We start from the raw sequence: 20,099 nt of genomic DNA, 5'->3' as shown, positions 1-20,099 counted from the left end.
TTAATCTGGGATCCATTTCGATGCTCCTCTTGACAGGCTTTTTTGTCCTCTCCGATGAACCAGGACGACCCAGACGCTTGCTCAGTTGTTTCCTTGCCGTGTTTCCTGAACTGCACGATGATTCTGTTGACTGTCGAAAGCGTGATTCCCAAATTCTGCGAAATTTGCCGCTGACTTATTCACCATCTGCTTGACCAACTATCCTTCATCTAACAAAATCTGACAATTCGAGAGAACCTTGAGTTCTAGGCATGTTGTAGCACAAGATAATTAATGTGCGGACCATTTTCATTTATTAAGTGCTCCGTGAACACAAATTAGTTAGCATAAATCAGTTAAATGACGAACAATTAGGTGTCTATTTACTTGTGATCACTCAGTGTATATATATATATAAAGAATCGTTACAAGATAATTCCACACTGCCCATTCTAGGACCCCAATTTGAGTGTGTGTGTGTGTGTCTGAAACATTATCATAAATTTTGTAATATCAATTCTTGAGTCTCACAAAACTGTACTTTGACTAATTACAATTAGTGTGTGTTGTTATAACAAAGCCACATCGGGCTATTTGTAAATCCGAGGACTTACAGCTGTCCCACCTGGGGACAATTACAATTAAAAAATGGGATTTTTGTATCCTTTCTTGTGCTTCACCATATGCTGCAGTTTTCCTAATTCCAAACTCGAAAGTGAGTGATAATAAACATTTATGTACATATACAACCTGTCGTCTAAATGAATACAAAAAGTTCAAAACAAGAGGATAATAAAATTGATCTTCCACCTGAATTGTATTGACCAGTGTAGTTGTTGTCAACCACAAAGCTACATATTGGGCTATCTGTGGTCTACTCACCACGGGTATCGAATCCCGAATTATTGCAACGTCAGCTTTCAGACTTATCACTGAGCCACTGGGGGGGGGGCAGTATTGACTATAAGAATTTTGAAAACGGAGTGGTAATAATCATGCTTGCGTTTTTTATAGCTCTAACCTTACTGATTATAAACAATTAGAAAACTGACAAGCAAAACCCGTTTTGGTATCTTGCATACCTGTTTGGTATTGATTGTAAACAGTTAGAAAACAAACTGGTAAACTCGTTTTGGTATCTTGCATACCTATGTAATATTGAATGTAAACAGTTAGAAAACTGAGTAGTAATAATCATGTTTGTATGCCTGTACCTCTCGTAACTCTGTTCTAACTAATTATGCAGAGTTGAGTACGTTATAGTGAAACAATTTTGAATATACAAATCACAACCCTCGTGACAACCACAGCCGATATAAAGCCGCAGTGGAAGGGAATGTATCAGAACTACATTGTTTGGTGTTATGTAGATAGTATAATGCCACCGAAAATCAGGAAGGCTATGTAACAGCCCTTTTCGATGCAAAATATTCATAAACTCAGATCATAAATATACGTTTAGATCGGAGATTTCGACTTACAGGATGGGAATATCCTTCATACATAATGGCATTGGAAAACAATGGAATACGAATCAGCTTGGGGCGCCAGAATCATCCAGAAAGAAGCATGCAACAAATGGCACTTTAGAAGTGGTAAGTAAAGTGCGGTATTTTGTAACAAGTGAGGATTCACGAACACAAAGACCAGTCGCAAAAACCGTCCACGTGATTCAATAAACACTTCACAACACAATCAAGAAGGATCACCGTCTGTGAACGAGGCCAACACAATAAGGATTCAACAAGATAGGGTTTCCAGGGAGAATTGGTACGCTTTTGACATGACAACCTTAAGACGGAGCCTTATGGAATGGATACTACGCTGTAGGGCTATTGTTAAGATGCAGGGCGTCAGATAGAGTATGACCGTACCTGATGATGGATGTAACGACTTGTTGTGGTTCTAAAACTGTTTTAAAATAAGGTGCTCAACCCTCTATAAAAATTAGAAAATGCAATGGTAAAAGCCATTCTAGTATTTTGTATATCAATATTATTGATTGTAGACAATTAGAAAATTGAGTGTTAATGATAATTTTGTATCTTTTATAGCTCTAGTCTAACTGATTATAAACAATTTAAAACTGAATTATATTGCTCATGTTTTTATTTTTCCAACATTTAATTCAATTTATTACAAACAATTTATAAAATTTAATTTTATTTTTCCAACATTTAATTCAATTTATTACAAACAATTTATAAAATTTAATTTGTAATATCTTTCAGATCTGTTATTTTTGTATCATATTCGATTTTATTAAAAATACCCTACCTTTGTCACTGGAAATTAATAAATTCATAGAATGTGATTGATCTTCCATCGTTCACTACAGCACTCTTTTCAGTTCGGGCAACAACCATAGGTGGATCCTTTACGTCATACGTTTCATAGTACTGATCACTAGGACATCCAGCTAGGCATGAAGACGTCATTTCCTTCTCTCCATACACACCTGTTTTACGACATGGTAAATGTATTAGTCATGATAAAACACCCAAATTGAGCTATAAACAAACATGTACTTATATTACGATCAAGTGTGGGCAGTTCAGTCAGATAACTTAACCAAATCAATTCGGGAATTCCTTTCTTCTCATTAATCCATTGATTATTTCCTTTTACTGCTTCTAAAAAATTTTTTTTGAGAAACTCGGATTTCTTAAAGATTTCCAGAAAGATTTGGTTTTTAAGTTCCTATATATACACAAGATGTGTTGCCGTGTCTCAAAAAACACCAGACCGTATTGTCATACAACTTTTGAAAATATCTTGATAATTTATATGCACCAAATCGAGCACTTAACATTTAATATAACATTTATTGTATTATAAAAAAGTTAACCCATTCTTGATAAGCCATACAAAGGTAAGAAGAATTTCAGTTGTTTTAAAAACTGGTGATTTTAGTTAAAAAATATGAACGACTTAGGAAGAAGGTTTCCAGTGTTGGACTTAACTAACAACACAGTTTCTAATGATGACCACTATGATGACCTAAACGACTACAACAGCTATTTAAGGGATCTTCTTAGAGAAATGAAGGAAGAGTATGAAAGTCGAAGAGACGATAATGGCCCTGAAAACGGTAAATAAATCTTCATGGCAATATTAATATTGCTCCTTAATTATTTTATAAATTAATTATTCTGCTGTTTATGCAGATATTGGTTGCAATAGAGAGCTGGCTCGATTAGTGATGTCGTTTAACAAATTGAATATACTAAAAATTATATATGTATTGAGCTTGTTTAACTTCTGCGATGCTTACAATTGGAGTCTTAAGCTTCGTATCATGTTTCTTTTCGTTTATTATTTTATATGTGATCGATGGTTTGTTTGTTTGTTTCTTTGTTTGTTTTTTGAATTTCGCGCAAAGCTACACGAGGGCTATCTGCGCTAGCCGTCCCTAATTTAGCAGTGTAAGACTAGAGTTAGTCATCACCACCCACCGCCAACTCTTGGGCTACTCTTTTACCAACGAATAGTGGGATTGACCGTCACAATATAACGCCCCCACGGCTGAAAGGGCGAGCATGTTTGATGTGACGGGGATTCGAACCCGCAGATTGCGAGTCGAACGCCCTAACCACCTGGCCATGATGGGCCATATGTGATCGATGGAAAACACAAAATTTCCGTAGAAATTCATTGACGGAAAACATATAAAATTTCCGTAGAAAGTGCAAATAAAATTCTATAGCTTTGTGAATTTTTAAAGTCTGATTTTGAATATGATAAAATATATATTAGATTAGAAACAGATGCATTTACGTTAGGTGCAGATTAAAATGAATAACTATTAACATTATTTTGATGTAGGCTTAAGTAACATTTCGGGCATCTTTTATTGGACGGGAAACTATCTACTCGATTTGTTTTCGTATCTTTTGACCACGTTTCAGTCTCTGTGCTGATTCATTCACACCACCAAAACTACATAAAAGAATATTTACAATTCTGTTATGGACCGGTGGTAAACCAAATTAACAACATTGCTGAATCCAAAGAGTAGCTACCAGATGTACCTAATTATCTTTTTAAAAACTCATTAGAAGTTACCAGGGGTTACTATTCAGTGTTTACATATACAGTAAACAATGACGAGAGTGCTGGCGAAATATTAATCGATCTTCTATTATTTTCGCGCTTTTCAGTTCCAAGGTGCTATCTCCAGAGCTAGCTGGAGTCTAGTTTTTCCCACAGATAGACTATAAGTTTAAGATGTTGTTACAATGGATTTTACATCCAAAGTTAATAAGGAGATCAAAGAGATTTTTTATATAACAGTAAAACAGTTACCTGAGAAAGAAAATTACGCCATCTGTAAAATGTCATAGAACAGTAAAATATATCGTTGAAAAAAATCTTTTTCATTAATGAAGAAGACGAAATCCCATTTTAAATACAATATATGTTGTATGTCTATTCGTAAACCACATGAAAAATCGCATATACTGAATGTTTCGTTTCTCTCGTTTTATTATTCTAGTGCTTGTGGAACTAGTTTTTTTTTCTATAGTAATTGCTATCTTTAGAAGTTTGTGTTCCAGTTACAAGTCTTTATAGTTTTCTGAACAAATTATTTCTCTAATAACCATAGTGATCGATTTGAAAGTAAAACATCCAATACCTTGAATTCAGAGGTAAGTAATCATTTTAATTACCAGCTTGGTATTTAGAGGATTTGCACTTATTTGAAATAACAAGTTTACTTATCAGTTCCGAACCTGGCAACAACAGTATTAACTCAGTCCACTTCCTTAGGCAATAATTGGTTCATTACAATATTTTACACATTAACCACCACCACCTTTTTATTCGTGGAAGTGTAATGTAGTGCAACTAGTGAAAGGATTATTCTAAGATAATAACTATAAAAAAAAAGGAAGTTGTGATGTCACTAAAAGTTCAGGATATCCGAAGAAACAAGTGTGTCTGTTTAGAGAAACGATTGTGATATTTGTAAAAACACAGAAATATATTTTTATATGTCATACTCTAGATATGCTCTTCTTCTACGTCCAGTATGTTAGGAATACACGTGGAATCTTACATTTGTGTAATTTTATAGAATAAACCAAATTAGCTCAGACAAGACTCAGGCAATAAAACGTTTCTTTTATTCAATAAAATGTTGCATTTTCTGTCATACAAAACGCAGTTGTTTTATAGAGGTGAATATTAAAGTTGATATTGAACGAAACTACTAACAAACTAAGAAAAATACATTTTATAATTTTAATTCCCAAAAACTTTGATTTTTTTAGTGTGAAACACATAAATGTGATAATGAACTCGCCATTCAACTTAGGCCTAAAACTCTCGTTTGGTTGAATATTATTTTATTGTTCTTTTTATCCCATCTATCCTCTACTTGATGATCCAGTGTAGCGTTGTCATGGTATTAGGATGTAGCTCAGATTACCTGATGTTGCTTGTAATTCAATGTTAATACGTGAGGGAGTATTTCGTTTCAACAATAATATAAGCCACATCATTTTTTTACTAACCTTATTTCAACCATATCTTGTTTGTTGTAAACCACTGTCGGCAAGGCCTTTCGCACAATACCAGAGCTCGTCAGACTTACTACTACCAACATATAAGGTTTCGGTTAAAACTCTAGTTATATCAATCATTTATGGGACAACAAGTCTCAGTATGTTGAACACTTTACCTGGAGGAACTTAACATTTATAGTGGTAATACCTGTGTGATGCGATTTAAATTATCAACAGTCTTATTTCATATCACACACATTTATTATTGTTATAATGTTCTTTTTATTTTGTATCTTCCCTACTTGGCAACAAAAATGCATGTCATTATTCATCGTTTTGCATGTGATTTTGATAATAATAAGTAACTAATTTCAAGGTAATTTATGATAGATTAAGTAAATAATTCTTTTGTTCACGCTATGTTACGATGAATTAATTTTATGAATCTTTTTATGCTAATGCACATAATACGTAACTTTATTTAAAGTATTTTATTTCTTTGCACCTTTATTCAATCTTTTCAATCCTATTTTCTCGCAAGAGGTTAATAATTTTTTTCTAGTTTTATAGTCACAGGAATTTCTCTAGTCGGAGAGGAGAGGGGAGGCGGTATAGTACAGAATGACACAAAACAAAATGGCACATTCTTTGTGAGTGACAAAATGACACAATTAAGAAACCACGTAGAGTAGTGTATACACAGTATCCATCAAAGGCAATGTACATTTGTAATTTTGTATGCTTTTCTATAATTAAACAATTATAAATGTACTTCACATTGGCTGGAATTGGAAGAAGTGTGATTTTGGAAAGTAGACATTCTTTCAGAAGGAGCAAGACCCTGGTGGCTCAACCGTAAGTCTAAGGGCTAAAAACGCTAAAATGTGGTTTCGATATCCTGGGTGAGAAGGGCTCAGATATCACATTTTATAAATTTATACTAACAAGAAACAATTAACAATTATGAGGGGTAAATGGTGGATATTGTGTATTTAAGATAAACTGCTCAATATGGCCTCCTACTGTGCTGGTAGTAGAGCTCTAGATTTCGGAAATAGCGAAGCGGGCTCCAATCCTTGTGATACCTTGTGTAACAGTCAGTATCTTAGCATGGATAGTGGGTGGTAAGGTAGTGCTCATTTCCTTCTAGTCAGTGCCACCCAGTGGCACAGCGGTATGTCTGTGGACTTACAACGCTAGAAACCGGGTTTCGATACTCGTGGTGGGCAGAGCACAGATAGCCCATTGTGTAGCTTTGTTCATAAATTCAAACAAACAAACAATTCTAGTCAGCAGTTCAAAAGCAGGGACGGCGGTAAATAGTTATGATAGCTTTGCCACAAATAGAAAATACAAATACCTGACTATGGCATTTTGTCTTGTGCTATTTTGTCACGAATTCATTATAAACATATGCGTATTTGCCAAAATGTAATTATGCTTTAACATAGCTTTTTAATTTCCAGTTTTCAGTTGATTTTATAAATTGTAAGAAATTATTTAATGTTTGAAGTTTTGCTTATCCTGGATGTTGCTCCAAGAGTGATACAACCTCTTCAGTTTTTTTCTCTCTTGTTATCAGAGATATATTTGTGATTCTCAGGTAATTAATTGCTAATTTTTGTTTTTCTTGAATCCTTGAAATGAACAGCTATTAAAGTAAACAGCGTGGACTTCTCGCCACGAGACAACGCTCGTAAACATAACACTCAAATGTATGAACTCGTAGAAGGTTCTAAACCAGCCGTGATCCTTCGACGTGGTCTGTCCTTCTTCACTACTTTTCAGTTTAATCGAAACTACGACCCAAAGAAAGATCAGCTCAAACTGGAAATGGCGTTTGGTGAGTAAAAAACAAAAACAAAAAAGAAGAAGAAAGATCTTGTCAATTGTTAATCATTTACTTTATTATCTTGTAACATTCTACTATATTGATTCTACTAGATTCGTTTTGAAGTACTGTGTTTGCACGTAATCTTTAAATACTCAAAATATAAAAACAGCAGAATATTATATCAGAATACTGAAGTTTGACATCATAATACCTAAATAATAGCACTAAATGCTATCATCTAACCTTCTTTACCTTGTGATATTACATAATTATTTAACATTTTTATGAAGGAAACTTCTATTGTTGATTAAAGCATGAAACACAAACACATTTTATTTTTACCCTGTACATTTCATCTGTTAGATCTAAGATAAATGGAGGAGTGGCTCAGTGGTTAAAAATGAAAATAATCGCACTTCAGGTCCGTAAGGTACTTTATAAGGATGACTGGGTAAATCCTCCTATTAGGTCACACAAGAATAGTCCAAGGGCAGGTGGTGGGTGCTGTTTACTAGGTAAATTTCGTCTATTCTATCTAGGAACGACTAACGCAAATAACTTTTGAGTAGATTTACGCGAATATCCGACAGCAAACAATCAAACTAAACTAAATTTTAACTTGTTTAAGATGGAGCTTCTATAAAGGAAACTTCCACACAATTTTATCATACATAGGTCGTCAATGATGTTTTTAGCCATGCGTTTGATCCTACCTGTTTTTTTTTTCTTTACAATTCCTTGACAATACTATACAACTGTCTACATTCATAAATTAGTTGCCTTGCAATGAAAGTGACCGTAAAAACTAGTTGACAAACTTCTAGCCAGTGTATGGATTTTAATGAGTGTTAACCACTGATTATTCTCAAATGGTAGTAACAATCGACAGGAGATTATTGTAACGTCTTAGATTCTGGGTGTCTTTCCTTAGTCATTGGATTTTTAAAGTGCGGAGTGTTTTCAAAGCGCCTTCAGATGGGAGTGTTACGTTTATAATATAGTTAATAATCATTTTTCTTTTTTTTTCTGGCGTAAGCTATGATTTTTATATAATATCAAAACTTTAAGTATATCTCGACACAAACATTAATGTATTTGTTATTCTTTTAACTTTCTTTAGGTTCGAATCCTCAAGTTGCTAAAGGAACCCTAGTTGTATTACCCATTAACAGCAATGATACCTTCAAAGAAGATAATACTCAATGGGACGTCCGGCTACATAGCCATAATCGTTCTAAGGTCACTGTTCTAGTGCATATTCCCGCATCTGTGGGAATTGGCATTTGGAAGATGAAAGTTATCTCGCTGGTAAAATCAGGCGATAGTCAACCAGTCTCATCCTCAGAAACTTATAAATGCAAAGAGAACATCTATATTTTGTTCAATCCGTGGAACAAAGGTAGGACAAAAATATATTTTTCTCCTAAGTAATTTTCCAATGAATTACATTAAGGTTTATAATCTAATTAAAAATATAAATGTCTGAAATCTAACACTTCTCGTTTGTTTTCTTTTTTCACCAACAGATGACTCTGTTTACATGCAGGACGACAAATGGAAGAAAGAATACGTTTTGAATGATGTGGGAAAGATTTTTGTTGGATCATTTCACTACCCAACAGGTCGACAGTGGGTTTTTGGACAGGTATTGTATCTCTAATAATATGACTAATCTAATTCGTACTTTGTTTTTTGATAAGTCTCGAATATATATTTTTATTCACTTTCAAAACACGTTATGTTTATATTACGAGTCCAACTAATAGTCAAATCCAATGAATAACTAAGATCGCGCAATATGGACTTCATGTATGTTATTTTGTCTTTTAGTTCAAAGACTCGGTCCTGCCGGCTTGTATGTTTCTTTTGGAACGTTCTCGTCTTGATTACAGAGCCAGATCTAACCCAGTCAAGGTAGCCCGTGCTATGTCGGCAATGGTAAGATTTCTTTGAGTTAGAAAATCCTTGGTAAAAGCTGGTTGCTTATGTCTAACAAATATAATTATATATTTTTATATTGTGTCTTTCTTACTGTGAAAAGCAGTACTCAGCACTGATTTTTATAAGCGCTATAAATTTAGATTATATTTAATAGTCAAAATTATTCCACAACGATGGAACTTCATGATAGTCTTTTCATTAGTTATACGTAGAACATTTTGGTATATCACTATAGCGTGGTAAAAACAACATTTTGGTATATCACTATAGCGTGGTAAGAACAACATTTTGGTATATCACTATAGCGTGGTAAGAACAACATTTTGGTATATCTCTATAGCGTGGTAAGAACAACATTTTGGTATGTCACTATAGTATGGTAATAACAACATTTTGGTATATCACTATAGCGTGGTAAGAACAACATTTTGGTATATCACTATAGCGTGATAAGAACAACATTTTGGTATATCACTATAGCGTGGTAAGAACAACATTTTGGTATATCACTATAGCGTGGTAATAACAACATTTTGGTATATCACTATAGCGTGGTAATAACAAAATTTTGGTATATTACTATAGCGTTGTAAGAAAATTCACTTAGTGTATTTTTATAGCATTTTACAAGAGAATGAATGTGCGAAATCTCCAAAATACTCAGAAAATGATTATTTTAGATATCAAACATTTTTTGCATTTTATATTTATTCTAATGTACTAAAGAGGGCGATAGCATTAATATTTCCTACTTGTTGAATAGAATCTATACTGTAAGGTACAAGAGGTTCTAACTTTTACTGGTTGTATTTCAAACAACCCCCAAGAAAACCGTTGTCATTATAAAAATACAAACCTTCTTGGATGAGCCTCTCATTGTTAACAGTTGCCTCCTTTGTTTTGAATTGCTGCTAGTACAATAATAATAATAACTACATCTAAAGCTTGATGTGTTCTTATTATGAAATACTAGACATATTCTCTATACTAATTTCTTTAGGTTGTTGCAGAACATTTTTTGTTTTATTTATATTAAAGGTAAATAGCCTGAATGACAAAGGTGTGGTTGAAGGTAGGTGGCAAGAACCTTATGATGATGGTGTCGCCCCCTGGAAGTGGACTGGAAGCTCTGCTATTTTGGAAGAGTACATGAAAACTGAAGGAGTTCCTGTGAAATATGGACAATGTTGGGTTTTCGCTGGTGTATGCAATACCGGTGAGTACAAGTTTTCGTTATTATTATTATTGCGCCTCGTCTACCCATCGTTGAATAATTGCCCTAAGATACAGCAGTTACTCAATTTATTCTTAATTTTCTTTTAAACAAATCTCCAGTAATCTTAAAATACTTGTATGACAGGTTGCGTTATTTGCGTGACGATGATATAGAATCTAGTAAGATGATGAAAAGGAAAACTGAGATTATTACTTTATTTATTACAAGCAAAAGTGTAATTCTTATTGTGCAACACAAACAATTTTAGGAATTGCTAAAAAGTTATAATTTCTACTTTACATTAAATTATGGGTTTTATCGCTTTAGTTTGTCGAGCTTTGGGGCTTCCCTGTAGGCCAGTGTCGACCTTCGTTTCAGCCCACGATGCAGACGCTACCCTAACCATTGACAGACTGTTTAATAAAGATGGAGATGAAATATCTGGAGGAACAAATGACTCAATCTGGTATTTTGTTATTGTTTTCATATAAATTACCCTCTTTCTCAATTTATAATACTGCTTTGGTATGGAGGAACATAAAAATTGTTTACAATTGAATGTTATATCGTTTTAACTTTGTTTTGAAACATTCACTATAAACTCTTACAACGTAGTGTAGAAAAAAAATCTTTTAACTATATAGTGAGCCTTAAGAATAATCAAAATTCTTTGCTAATGATTGTTTTCGCTATTCAGAATAAAGACATATGTTGATAAATCACTCTCTGTAAGGCATGGCCAGGTGGTTAGGGTGTTCGGGTTCGAATCCCCATAATACCAAACATGCTCGTCTTTTCAGCCGTGGGGGAGTTATAAAGTGATGGTCAATCCCATTAATCGTTGGTGAAAGAGTAGCCCAAGAGATGGCGGTGAGCGGTGGTGACTAGCTGTCTTCCCTCTAGTCTTTCACTGCTACTAGCGCAGATAGCCCTCGTGTAGCTTTGCGCGAAATTTATATCAATCTGTAGCATTCAAACAAAGGTGCTTATAAATGTTTAAGCACATTCTGAAGCATTAAGGGCTAATATAATGTTAAAGGATCTATTATAACTTGATTTCAAAAGGCACGTTTGGCCTGTTACTGGATGTGCAATAAAATATAAATAAATGTTTGTTTTGAATTTCGCGCAAATCTATACGAGGGCTATCTGCGGGTCATCACCACTCACCGCCAACTCTTGGGCTACTCTTTTGCCAACAAATAGTGCGATTGATCGTAACATTATAACGCCCTCACGGCTGAAAGAACGAGCATGTTTGGTGTGATTGGAATTCGAACCCGCGACCCTCAGGCCGATCCTCGCGAGTCGAGCGCCCTCACTACCTGGCCATGCCGGGCCCAAATATAAATGATGTGGGAAATACATAAAAATAATATCTACTTCTACATTAGAAATAAACTAAAGCAATCATTAAGAATTTAGTTACCATAACATTTTTAATTATCATAAATATTCAATGTTTTGTTAGCTTTTATTCAATTCACACCAGAATTAAAAAAAAGGTATAATTCCGAAAACGCTCGGGTTATTACATTTATTTTCATTTATAACTTTTCTAGTTTTCTTAATCCTATATGTTTAATGAATTAAGAAGTGAATAATTTATAAATAAACTGTCAATTCCTATCGTAGGAATTTCCATGTATGGAATGAGTGTTGGATGGCAAGACCTGATCTGCCCACAGGCTACGGGGGATGGCAAATCATTGATTCTACACCACAGGAAACTAGCGAAGGTATCATACAAAACACTCCAGATTTTATTCCAATTTATTCTTCTGGCATGCCGAAATTACGTTTGAATTTTTTGTAAAAAAGTGAAACATTTCAACAGAAAGGACACTGTTTTTTTGGATTATTATTTTAGTGTGTAATAGTTTTAAATAATATAATATTGAGGTGTTCCACTGCTACCTTGTGACCGCATTCTTAAGTTATTTGTTCTTAGCTCGAGCAGACACAACAACATAAGGACTTGAAGTTTCTGAGAATTTCAAATCTGTGAAAATACGAAAACAAATTAAGCGTGTGAAGCTTATTTCGGCTTTTTGATACAACCAGCTTATTTTAATATTTTTTATGTTTAATAACTTATGACTAAGTAGCGTATTTACTTAAATTGTGTTTGATGAATGATAATATAAGAACAGTAAACTATATAAATGTTATATGTTTATATTAACTATTTCCTATTTCTTTAGATTCATTGAAAATATGATAATTCCTAAATAAACAGTTAACGTTTGTTATACATTTTAAGGTTAAAAAACAAAAAACATTATATGGAGACATCATATAATAGTTGTTAGAAATTACCAGATAAAATATTATTGTAAATTGAACACCTATGGTTCAGTAACTTGACAAAATTACTCGATGTTGTGCTACAAATTACTTTCTAAAAATGATCAACTTTTGGCGAAATTCCATAGAAACATCAGAAAGCTTTAATTTTTTGGTAGCTCGATATGAAGAGAACAAGATTTGAAAATATAGAGCACGAACGAATTTTTCGTTAATACTTAACTTGTCACTTATATTCAGAGCTCGATAAACTATTCTCTTTGCTTCGTTTTTGTACATACTCCGTTGTTTATTTGACTATTCAGTGTTCTTGACTGAAAAAAACAACTATTTTAGTGTGAAACTTTTCTTTAGAGTATCATTTAAAATTCCTTACACTGTAATATGACGTTTGTCTTAATGTCTTTAAACAGGTATCTACCAGCTAGGTCCCACTCCACTGCTGGCTGTTAAAAGAGGAGAAACTGGATATAGATACGACACCCCGTTTGTCTATGCTGAAGTTAATGCAGATATTGTATATTGGCAAAAAGATAAAAAGTCTGAAAACGGCTGGAAGAGACTGAAAACAAACACTTCTCAGTAAGTATCTGAATCTGATTGATCCTTTGCCAAACGAAAATTCAAAGAAAGTTTTTGGAGTTAATTGCTCAGTTCCGGTCTTTGCATAGGTTTTTCTTTAGTTATAACCGATATTTAGCAAACTAAGAAGTTTTTTTTTATTTACAAAAAAATAGGTTAAACTTTCTCATAGTAGTAGTTAAAATAATTAAATTCAAAATATTTTATACGCATGATACTCCAAGAAATGTGGAAATTCAGTTGGGGTCGACCTAAAGAGAGTCCTACGACCCCAATGGACCACATGGAGGCATGCACACACGGGTATAAAGGAATTCATTTCATATTAATAAGCACTTTTGTTTTTCTCTGCTAAATCAATACGAAAAAGTGTTGATAATCCATATTAAACAGATGGATGTAAGATACGGTAAATTATAACTGATAATTGAAGGAAGTTGTTTTAGCAGAAACTAAGTTATCAACCACATTCTACTAAATTATCTGTCCATTAAAACGACATGTTATCCAGTTTTATTTTGTAATGACGTGTCTTTAATTTTATATGTTACAAACATAATCTGTACTAGATCACTTCAAAGTATAATTACAAGCAGTTAAAACTGTATTCCCCCTAAGATGACTTATTGAAAACTCAGTTAAAATGATCGATATCAGAACCGGATACAATGAATAGAAACCCCTAACAAAAACAATAGATATAAGCTTTCTATGTGCCACAAGCCTTTTATGTACTAAACACATAATCATCATGGAACAAATGTGAGTCCAGTATTAAGAAGAGAAAGAAAGAGAATCACATAATAAATAACTGATTACCAAGGGTTTGCTAAAATTGATGATATTTCTGATTTCGAAGAAAGATCATTCACATTAAGATCGAAAGTTGCCACAACACTAAGTTTCTATATTTACTTTAACAACGACTTTATATACTGACTTATACAGCATGCTATTGGACCAACACCGGTAATGTTCTGTGAATAAACAATAATCTGTATTGATTAACAAGATTTAAAGCGTCCTTTACGTTTCTTTGTACTGTAACTTGACGACGCTAAACAATCTAAGACTTTCTTTGGCTCACACGGACAGATCTTCTTAAACATGATACAATAAGACCTGATAGGAAAGGCAGAAGTAGAGAGGGAAAGAAAGGATTAGATTGGAGGCAATTCTAGAGAGGAATCCCAGATTTGCCGAGAAACCGGGACAGAAAGTCAGAGTTAAAGCCTGCAGAGCCATACCTTAGGCATTAGACAATCTGTGTTAATAGAACCAAGTTTATTCTTAATCTATGATAGAGCTACTGATCGATTCGGAACAATTTCATGATTATATTGTATTAAGTGCACATCATTTCAAATGTATGTAAATTGTTTGAAATGGTTTTAAACAATTGTATGTACTGGAATGATTTCAAAGCAATCACAATCGTCCACGAAGATTTGTTTGTCTTCAATACTCGAATGTTATAAATACAAACTTATCCCTGAAACTAGCAAGAGAGTTAATCAATTCCTTTATTACAATTTTATTAAATTAGCTGTACTAACCTATGGTCTAATCCTTAACCACATTTGGTTTATGATAAGCAAACATTCACGATAAAGGTACAAGTGTGAAGTTTATAGAATTCAAGTTATGTAATTTAAAATGTATTATTGTAATCTCTTCTGTTTGATTTTTCTATGCTTCCACAGATGAGTATAATTTAAAATAAGAACATGATAATACATGAAATACTAATTCCTCATAACTGGCCAACAATGTTTTGTCAGTACTGTTTTTGCATACAACTGTCTGTTAATGAATATTAATTAATGGAATGTTATTAAGTTTTACTCTGAGCACAAATAAATATACTTGATCAAAATGAGTCACCACATTGATTGAAAAGCGGTAAAATCTAAAAGAGAGTAAACTGAATCCCGAAAATCAGTTACCTAGGTTTTGGCAATAATATTATTTTTTATCTCATTTTCTTATAATTCACTATAGAAACTGATATATTATACCATTCTCTACTTTGTTACACATGTTGTTAACGCACATTTAAAGTTAAACCTGAAACGTATTTTATGGCAAACTTAACAAACATAAATTATATTTTTGATAACTGATCATCCTTCCAATCTTGCAGTGTAGGGCGTCTTATACTTACGAAGAAAGTTGGTGTGGACGACGACTTTGGTATAAATGATGCGCAAGATATTACGTACGAGTACAAGAACAAAGAAGGTGAGAAGAATGTGTTTTCTCTATACGAACATGCAAAATAATAATTCTTAATATTTATACGAAAGACGCCATGATAAGCAGAGGTAACACGTAGCTTCCAAATCAAGTGACTTCTTTTTAATGCTTTAAATCAAAAATATTAAATCATTTCTGGTCTTTCGAAGTCAAAATCTCGCAGAGACAATAATAATTAAAAATTTAACGTAACTTTGCTCATGGAAATTTCGGTAATACATGAGGTAATAGCCCACACATTAATCGATTTTTCACGAAATTAAAATTTTCAGGCGTTGCACAAAAGTATTTTGAAATGTCAGTTACAGTAGAGAAATGTCGTGGTAAAGATAACAACCGTTTAAATCAACAGACACCGTATATACAACCAAATAAACGGATGTTTAATTTGTGTCGTACAGGAACTGAAGAAGAAAGAATATCTATGCGGAACGCCACCAGAAATGCTATCGTGAGCCGTAGATTCGACACACGTCCTCGTCACAAAGAAGATGTTCATTTCGAGATCCTGGACATTAAGCAAGTGATGATTGGACAGCCCTTTCGTGTTACGTTGAAGATTCGCAACCTGAGCAGCGAGCCCAGAAAAGTGTCAGCCGTGTTGTCAACGTACAGTGTTTACTACAACGGAATCACAGCCAAAAAGCTCAAACGAAAAAACGACAAATTCACGCTTCAGCCCCAACAAGGTACGCTTAACCTCACACATGAATGCATATAGATTTCGGAAAGACTAGAATACTTAACTAGTTTAACATACCTCTTAAGTTTACTTGCTACACGTCTCTGTAATAAAATCATGTAAGTTTCATTGTGACTAATGTGAAGAATAACCTTAAACATGTATTTGAATTTTAATAGTTATTTCATGTTTCTTGCACAGCTTTCTGTCACATCTCTCAATCCTTTACTCAGAAGTATGGAATAAGTATCAAAATTTCAGTAAATTGCTATTTCAGTTTTCAATCCATTCCTCAAATGTTGTACCAGATAAAGTCTAATAGAAAGCTGCCCTGTTTAAAGCGATAAAAATCGGGTCGTTGATAACCTAATAGTAACTTTAATGTTGCGAAGGAGCTTATATTGAATACAGTAGTAGATTGTTTGTTTGTTTTGAATTTCGCGCAAAGCTACACGAGGGCTATCTGCGTTAGCCGTCCCTAATTTAGCAGTGTAAGACTAGAGGGAAGACAGCTAGTCATCACCACCCACCGTTACTCTTGGGCTACTCTTTTACCAACTAATAATGGGATTGACCGTCGCATTATAACGCTCCCACAACTGAAAGGGCGAGCATGTTTGGTGGGACGGAGATTCGAACTCGCGACCCGCAGATTGCGAGTCGAGCGCCCTAACCACCTGACCATGCCATGCACACACGAAATAGAAATTTATTGATAAGCTTGTGCCTCTTTCTTTCGTTATCACACGTTTAAAAAATGTATATTTGGCATGAGCTTTGTTCAATTATATATGTACAAGACACACGGGATTTGTAGAAATTAAGTTTTGCAGGAAAGAGAAAGAAATTGTACCTTTCGGGTTGGATATTTTAACCAGTTTTGAAATATTACTTTTACGCTCCTGTAGTAATAAATAGGTCATTTGATTTTACATACAATGTGTCTCAGTGTTACAAGAATCATGATCTGTTGTTACTACCTTTTATAAAAAAAAAAACTTGGCAATGCCAAATAAATAAATCAGGAATGAAACGAATATGTCTGACTTTAGTTTTTCAATATAATTTAATTTTTAAGTAGTGTTAGGAATGATCCACGTGAAGTACCAGCTTCTCATGGGAGCGATAAGTACAGAGATTTACTTATATATACAAGTTTGTTTGTTTGTGTGTATGTACGGCGATAATTTTTATTTATTTATTTGTACTCACAGAAGAACTTGTATCTTTCGGAGTGGCCACGAACGAATATCTAGACAAACTGGTGGATTATGCCATGATAAAAATCTACGCCCTAACTACAGTAAAGGAAACTGAACAAACTTGGTCTGGTGAGGATGATTTTGTGTTGGACAAGCCGAAGTTGGATCTTGAGGTAAATTGTGAAATCATTTAAATATGTAAATAAAAATGTTTGTTTGTATTGAATTTTGCGCAAAGCTACACGAGGGCTATCTGGGCTAGCCGTCCCTAATTCAGCAGTGTAAGACTAGAGGGAGACAGCTAGTCATCACCACCCACCGCCAACTCTTGGGCTGCTCTTTTACCAACGAATAATGGGATTCACCGTCACATTATAACGCCCCCACGACTGAAAGGGCGAGCATGTTTGGTGGGACGGGGATTTGAACCCGCGACCCGCAGATTGCGAGTCGAGCGCCCTAACCATCTGGTCATGCCTCAAATAAAGAATTCAGAGTACTTTATTCGCGATCGTGATTCTAATGAACATTACGCAAAATATAGTTTACAATTAGATGGTTATGTAAATGAATAATTAAAAAGGAATATGAGCAATTTATTAGAAGGCAATTTTTTATAATTTCTACTGATATATGTGGCATATTTTAGGTTTTATTTACTAACACTTACCAGTACTTTACCTTTAGATTCGTGGAACACCGAAAGTGGGAAGACCTTTCGAACTAGTTATCAGTTTCACCAATCCCCTCAAACGCGTCCTCGACGACTGTGTCTTCAATATTGAAGGGTCAGGAGTGACCGGTCCGTACCGCACTAAGTTCAGGTGAGTAAAGAATAAACAGGGTTTCCCGCCTTCAGAATAATTACCACTGTTTGATTGAAATTAATTGACAATACGTGGACATTTTATTTGCATGATAGTTATTGTGTTGTCGATTCATGTATCAAGGAACTGATACTATGTAATATGTTCTTGGTAATCAAGCACGTTCGTTTATAAATCAAGACGCAGCAGAATTGGCTTAAGCAAAAAAGTATACTCTTCGCTGTTATTACGAATAGGAAACTGAAGTTTTTTATAATAGAAAACGCAAATTTTGAAACAAGTTTTGACCCTCTTCCTCCTCATCTTCACTTTTAAATCACGCAGCAAATCTTTTGGACTTCTTTGCGTTTATTCTAATATTCTTTTAATAACTTTGAGACGAATTACACTAAAAGAAAAGAATAGCTATAACATTTTTATTGGCAAAATTCAACGTCCCCAATGACTATGAGACAAGAAAATTTTCTACAATATGTTTTTAAACCGTTATCAAACTAGAGAATAACAGCATCAATTTGTAAAATTTGGAATCTAAAACATGACACACAAAATATTTAAATGTGATATTTTAGACGTATAGGTAAAACTTTATTCTGTTCTTTCTAAGAATAACTTTTCTATAACACTTTAATACCATTACAGGGATATCAATCCTGGAGAAACTGTAACTCACGCTGAAAAACTCATCCCTCAGAAAGCTGGTTTGAGGAAAATCTGCGTTACTTTCAGCTCTCGACAGCTTATCCAGCTGATGGGATCAAACCAAGTTGAGGTGAAGCCTCAACCTGAGTTGCATGATAATGAGATTTTATGAGGATTTAGTTGAATTTACTTATTTTAATCTATTGGATAATATTGAACAGATTTTCTATTCTCACGTTATTAGATATCCTTATGTGATTTAATCTTGTTTCAAGAAATATTTCCAAAAACATAAAATATAGATTTTGATCAGATAAATTTTATCATCAGGGTTAGTTATAGTGTTTATGATGTTTAGTTGCACTGTAGTCCATACTTTAGTCCTAAACGTTTTATTCCGTTGTTATCCTGTATTATTCGGTGTACCATGTATTTTTAAAAGTACTTCCGAACCTTTTTATTTATCTATTTATTATTTATTTGAATTGTATACGATGACCTATTGAATTATGGATGATATATATATATTGTACTATCAAACCATTGTTTACAAGTTATTATGTTAAATAAACAATTAAAATATATCTTAGCTGCCTGTTTTAGCATATGATAATCTATAAAGTTCAGTGCTTTGTCAAGTATAATATAAGATTGTTGCTGCAACCTGTGACAACCGAATAAAACATTTCACATACACCTTGAGAATTTGTCAGTTTCTTACAATTTTCAAAAAGATAATAAAACTGGAAAGATTATAATTCTGCTCCATTGGACGAGAAATCAACCTAATCTTCATAACTTTGGTGTTTTGAAATGTCTTCTAATTAGGATTTACATTTAGTTTTTAATAATATAATCTTCATATCTTTGGTGTTTTGAGATGTCTTCTAATTAGGCTTCACATTTAGTTATTAGTAATCTAGTCTTCAGATTGTTAGCTCAAATTATTTGTCTTTCCAATAAAAAAACCTTTAAAGAACAACCAGGATTAATTGATTACATTTTTTTTATCAAATGAATTACATAAGTGAATTCAAAGAACGAATTGATTTCTAAGAAGTGGCTACAAAAAGAGATCGTCTCTCTTTTGGCAATTTTATAGCACAAAAAAAAAAAACAACTTA

The 20,099-nt window shown here is 33.6% G+C and overlaps 1 protein-coding gene across 1 annotated transcript; it reads left to right on the top strand.

Moving 5' to 3' along the window:
- Window positions 1-2,816: 2,816 nt before the first annotated feature.
- LOC106469852 (hemocyte protein-glutamine gamma-glutamyltransferase-like) lies at window positions 2,817-19,482 on the top strand. The gene is made up of 14 exons (XM_013930368.2): window positions 2,817-3,070; window positions 7,138-7,329; window positions 8,441-8,719; window positions 8,847-8,965; window positions 9,151-9,258; window positions 10,300-10,477; window positions 10,805-10,943; window positions 12,113-12,216; window positions 13,198-13,366; window positions 15,510-15,607; window positions 16,024-16,311; window positions 17,519-17,679; window positions 18,194-18,330; window positions 18,976-19,482. The coding sequence occupies exons 1-14, from the start codon at window positions 2,902-2,904 to the stop codon at window positions 19,145-19,147; spliced, it is 2,313 nt and encodes a 770-aa protein (XP_013785822.1). The 5' UTR covers window positions 2,817-2,901; the 3' UTR covers window positions 19,148-19,482.
- The last annotated feature ends 617 nt before the right edge of the window (window positions 19,483-20,099 follow it).

The sequence above is a fragment of the Limulus polyphemus genome, unplaced genomic scaffold, assembly GCF_000517525.1.
Source record: "Limulus polyphemus unplaced genomic scaffold, Limulus_polyphemus-2.1.2 Scaffold99, whole genome shotgun sequence".
In the NCBI taxonomy this organism is placed as follows: domain Eukaryota; kingdom Metazoa; phylum Arthropoda; class Merostomata; order Xiphosura; family Limulidae; genus Limulus; species Limulus polyphemus.
This window is presented reverse-complemented; position numbering and strand designations above follow the sequence as displayed.

Bases quoted from the DNA above. Each gene is read 5' to 3' on its own strand.
- LOC106469852 (XM_013930368.2), top strand. From the start codon at position 2,902: ATGAACGACTTAGGAAGAAGGTTTCCAGTGTTGGACTTAACTAACAAC. The intron at 3,071-7,137 runs GTAAATAAATCT...TGAAATGAACAG, and splicing joins CGATAATGGCCCTGAAAACG to CTATTAAAGTAAACAGCGTG. The intron at 8,966-9,150 runs GTATTGTATCTC...TTTGTCTTTTAG, and splicing joins GACAGTGGGTTTTTGGACAG to TTCAAAGACTCGGTCCTGCC.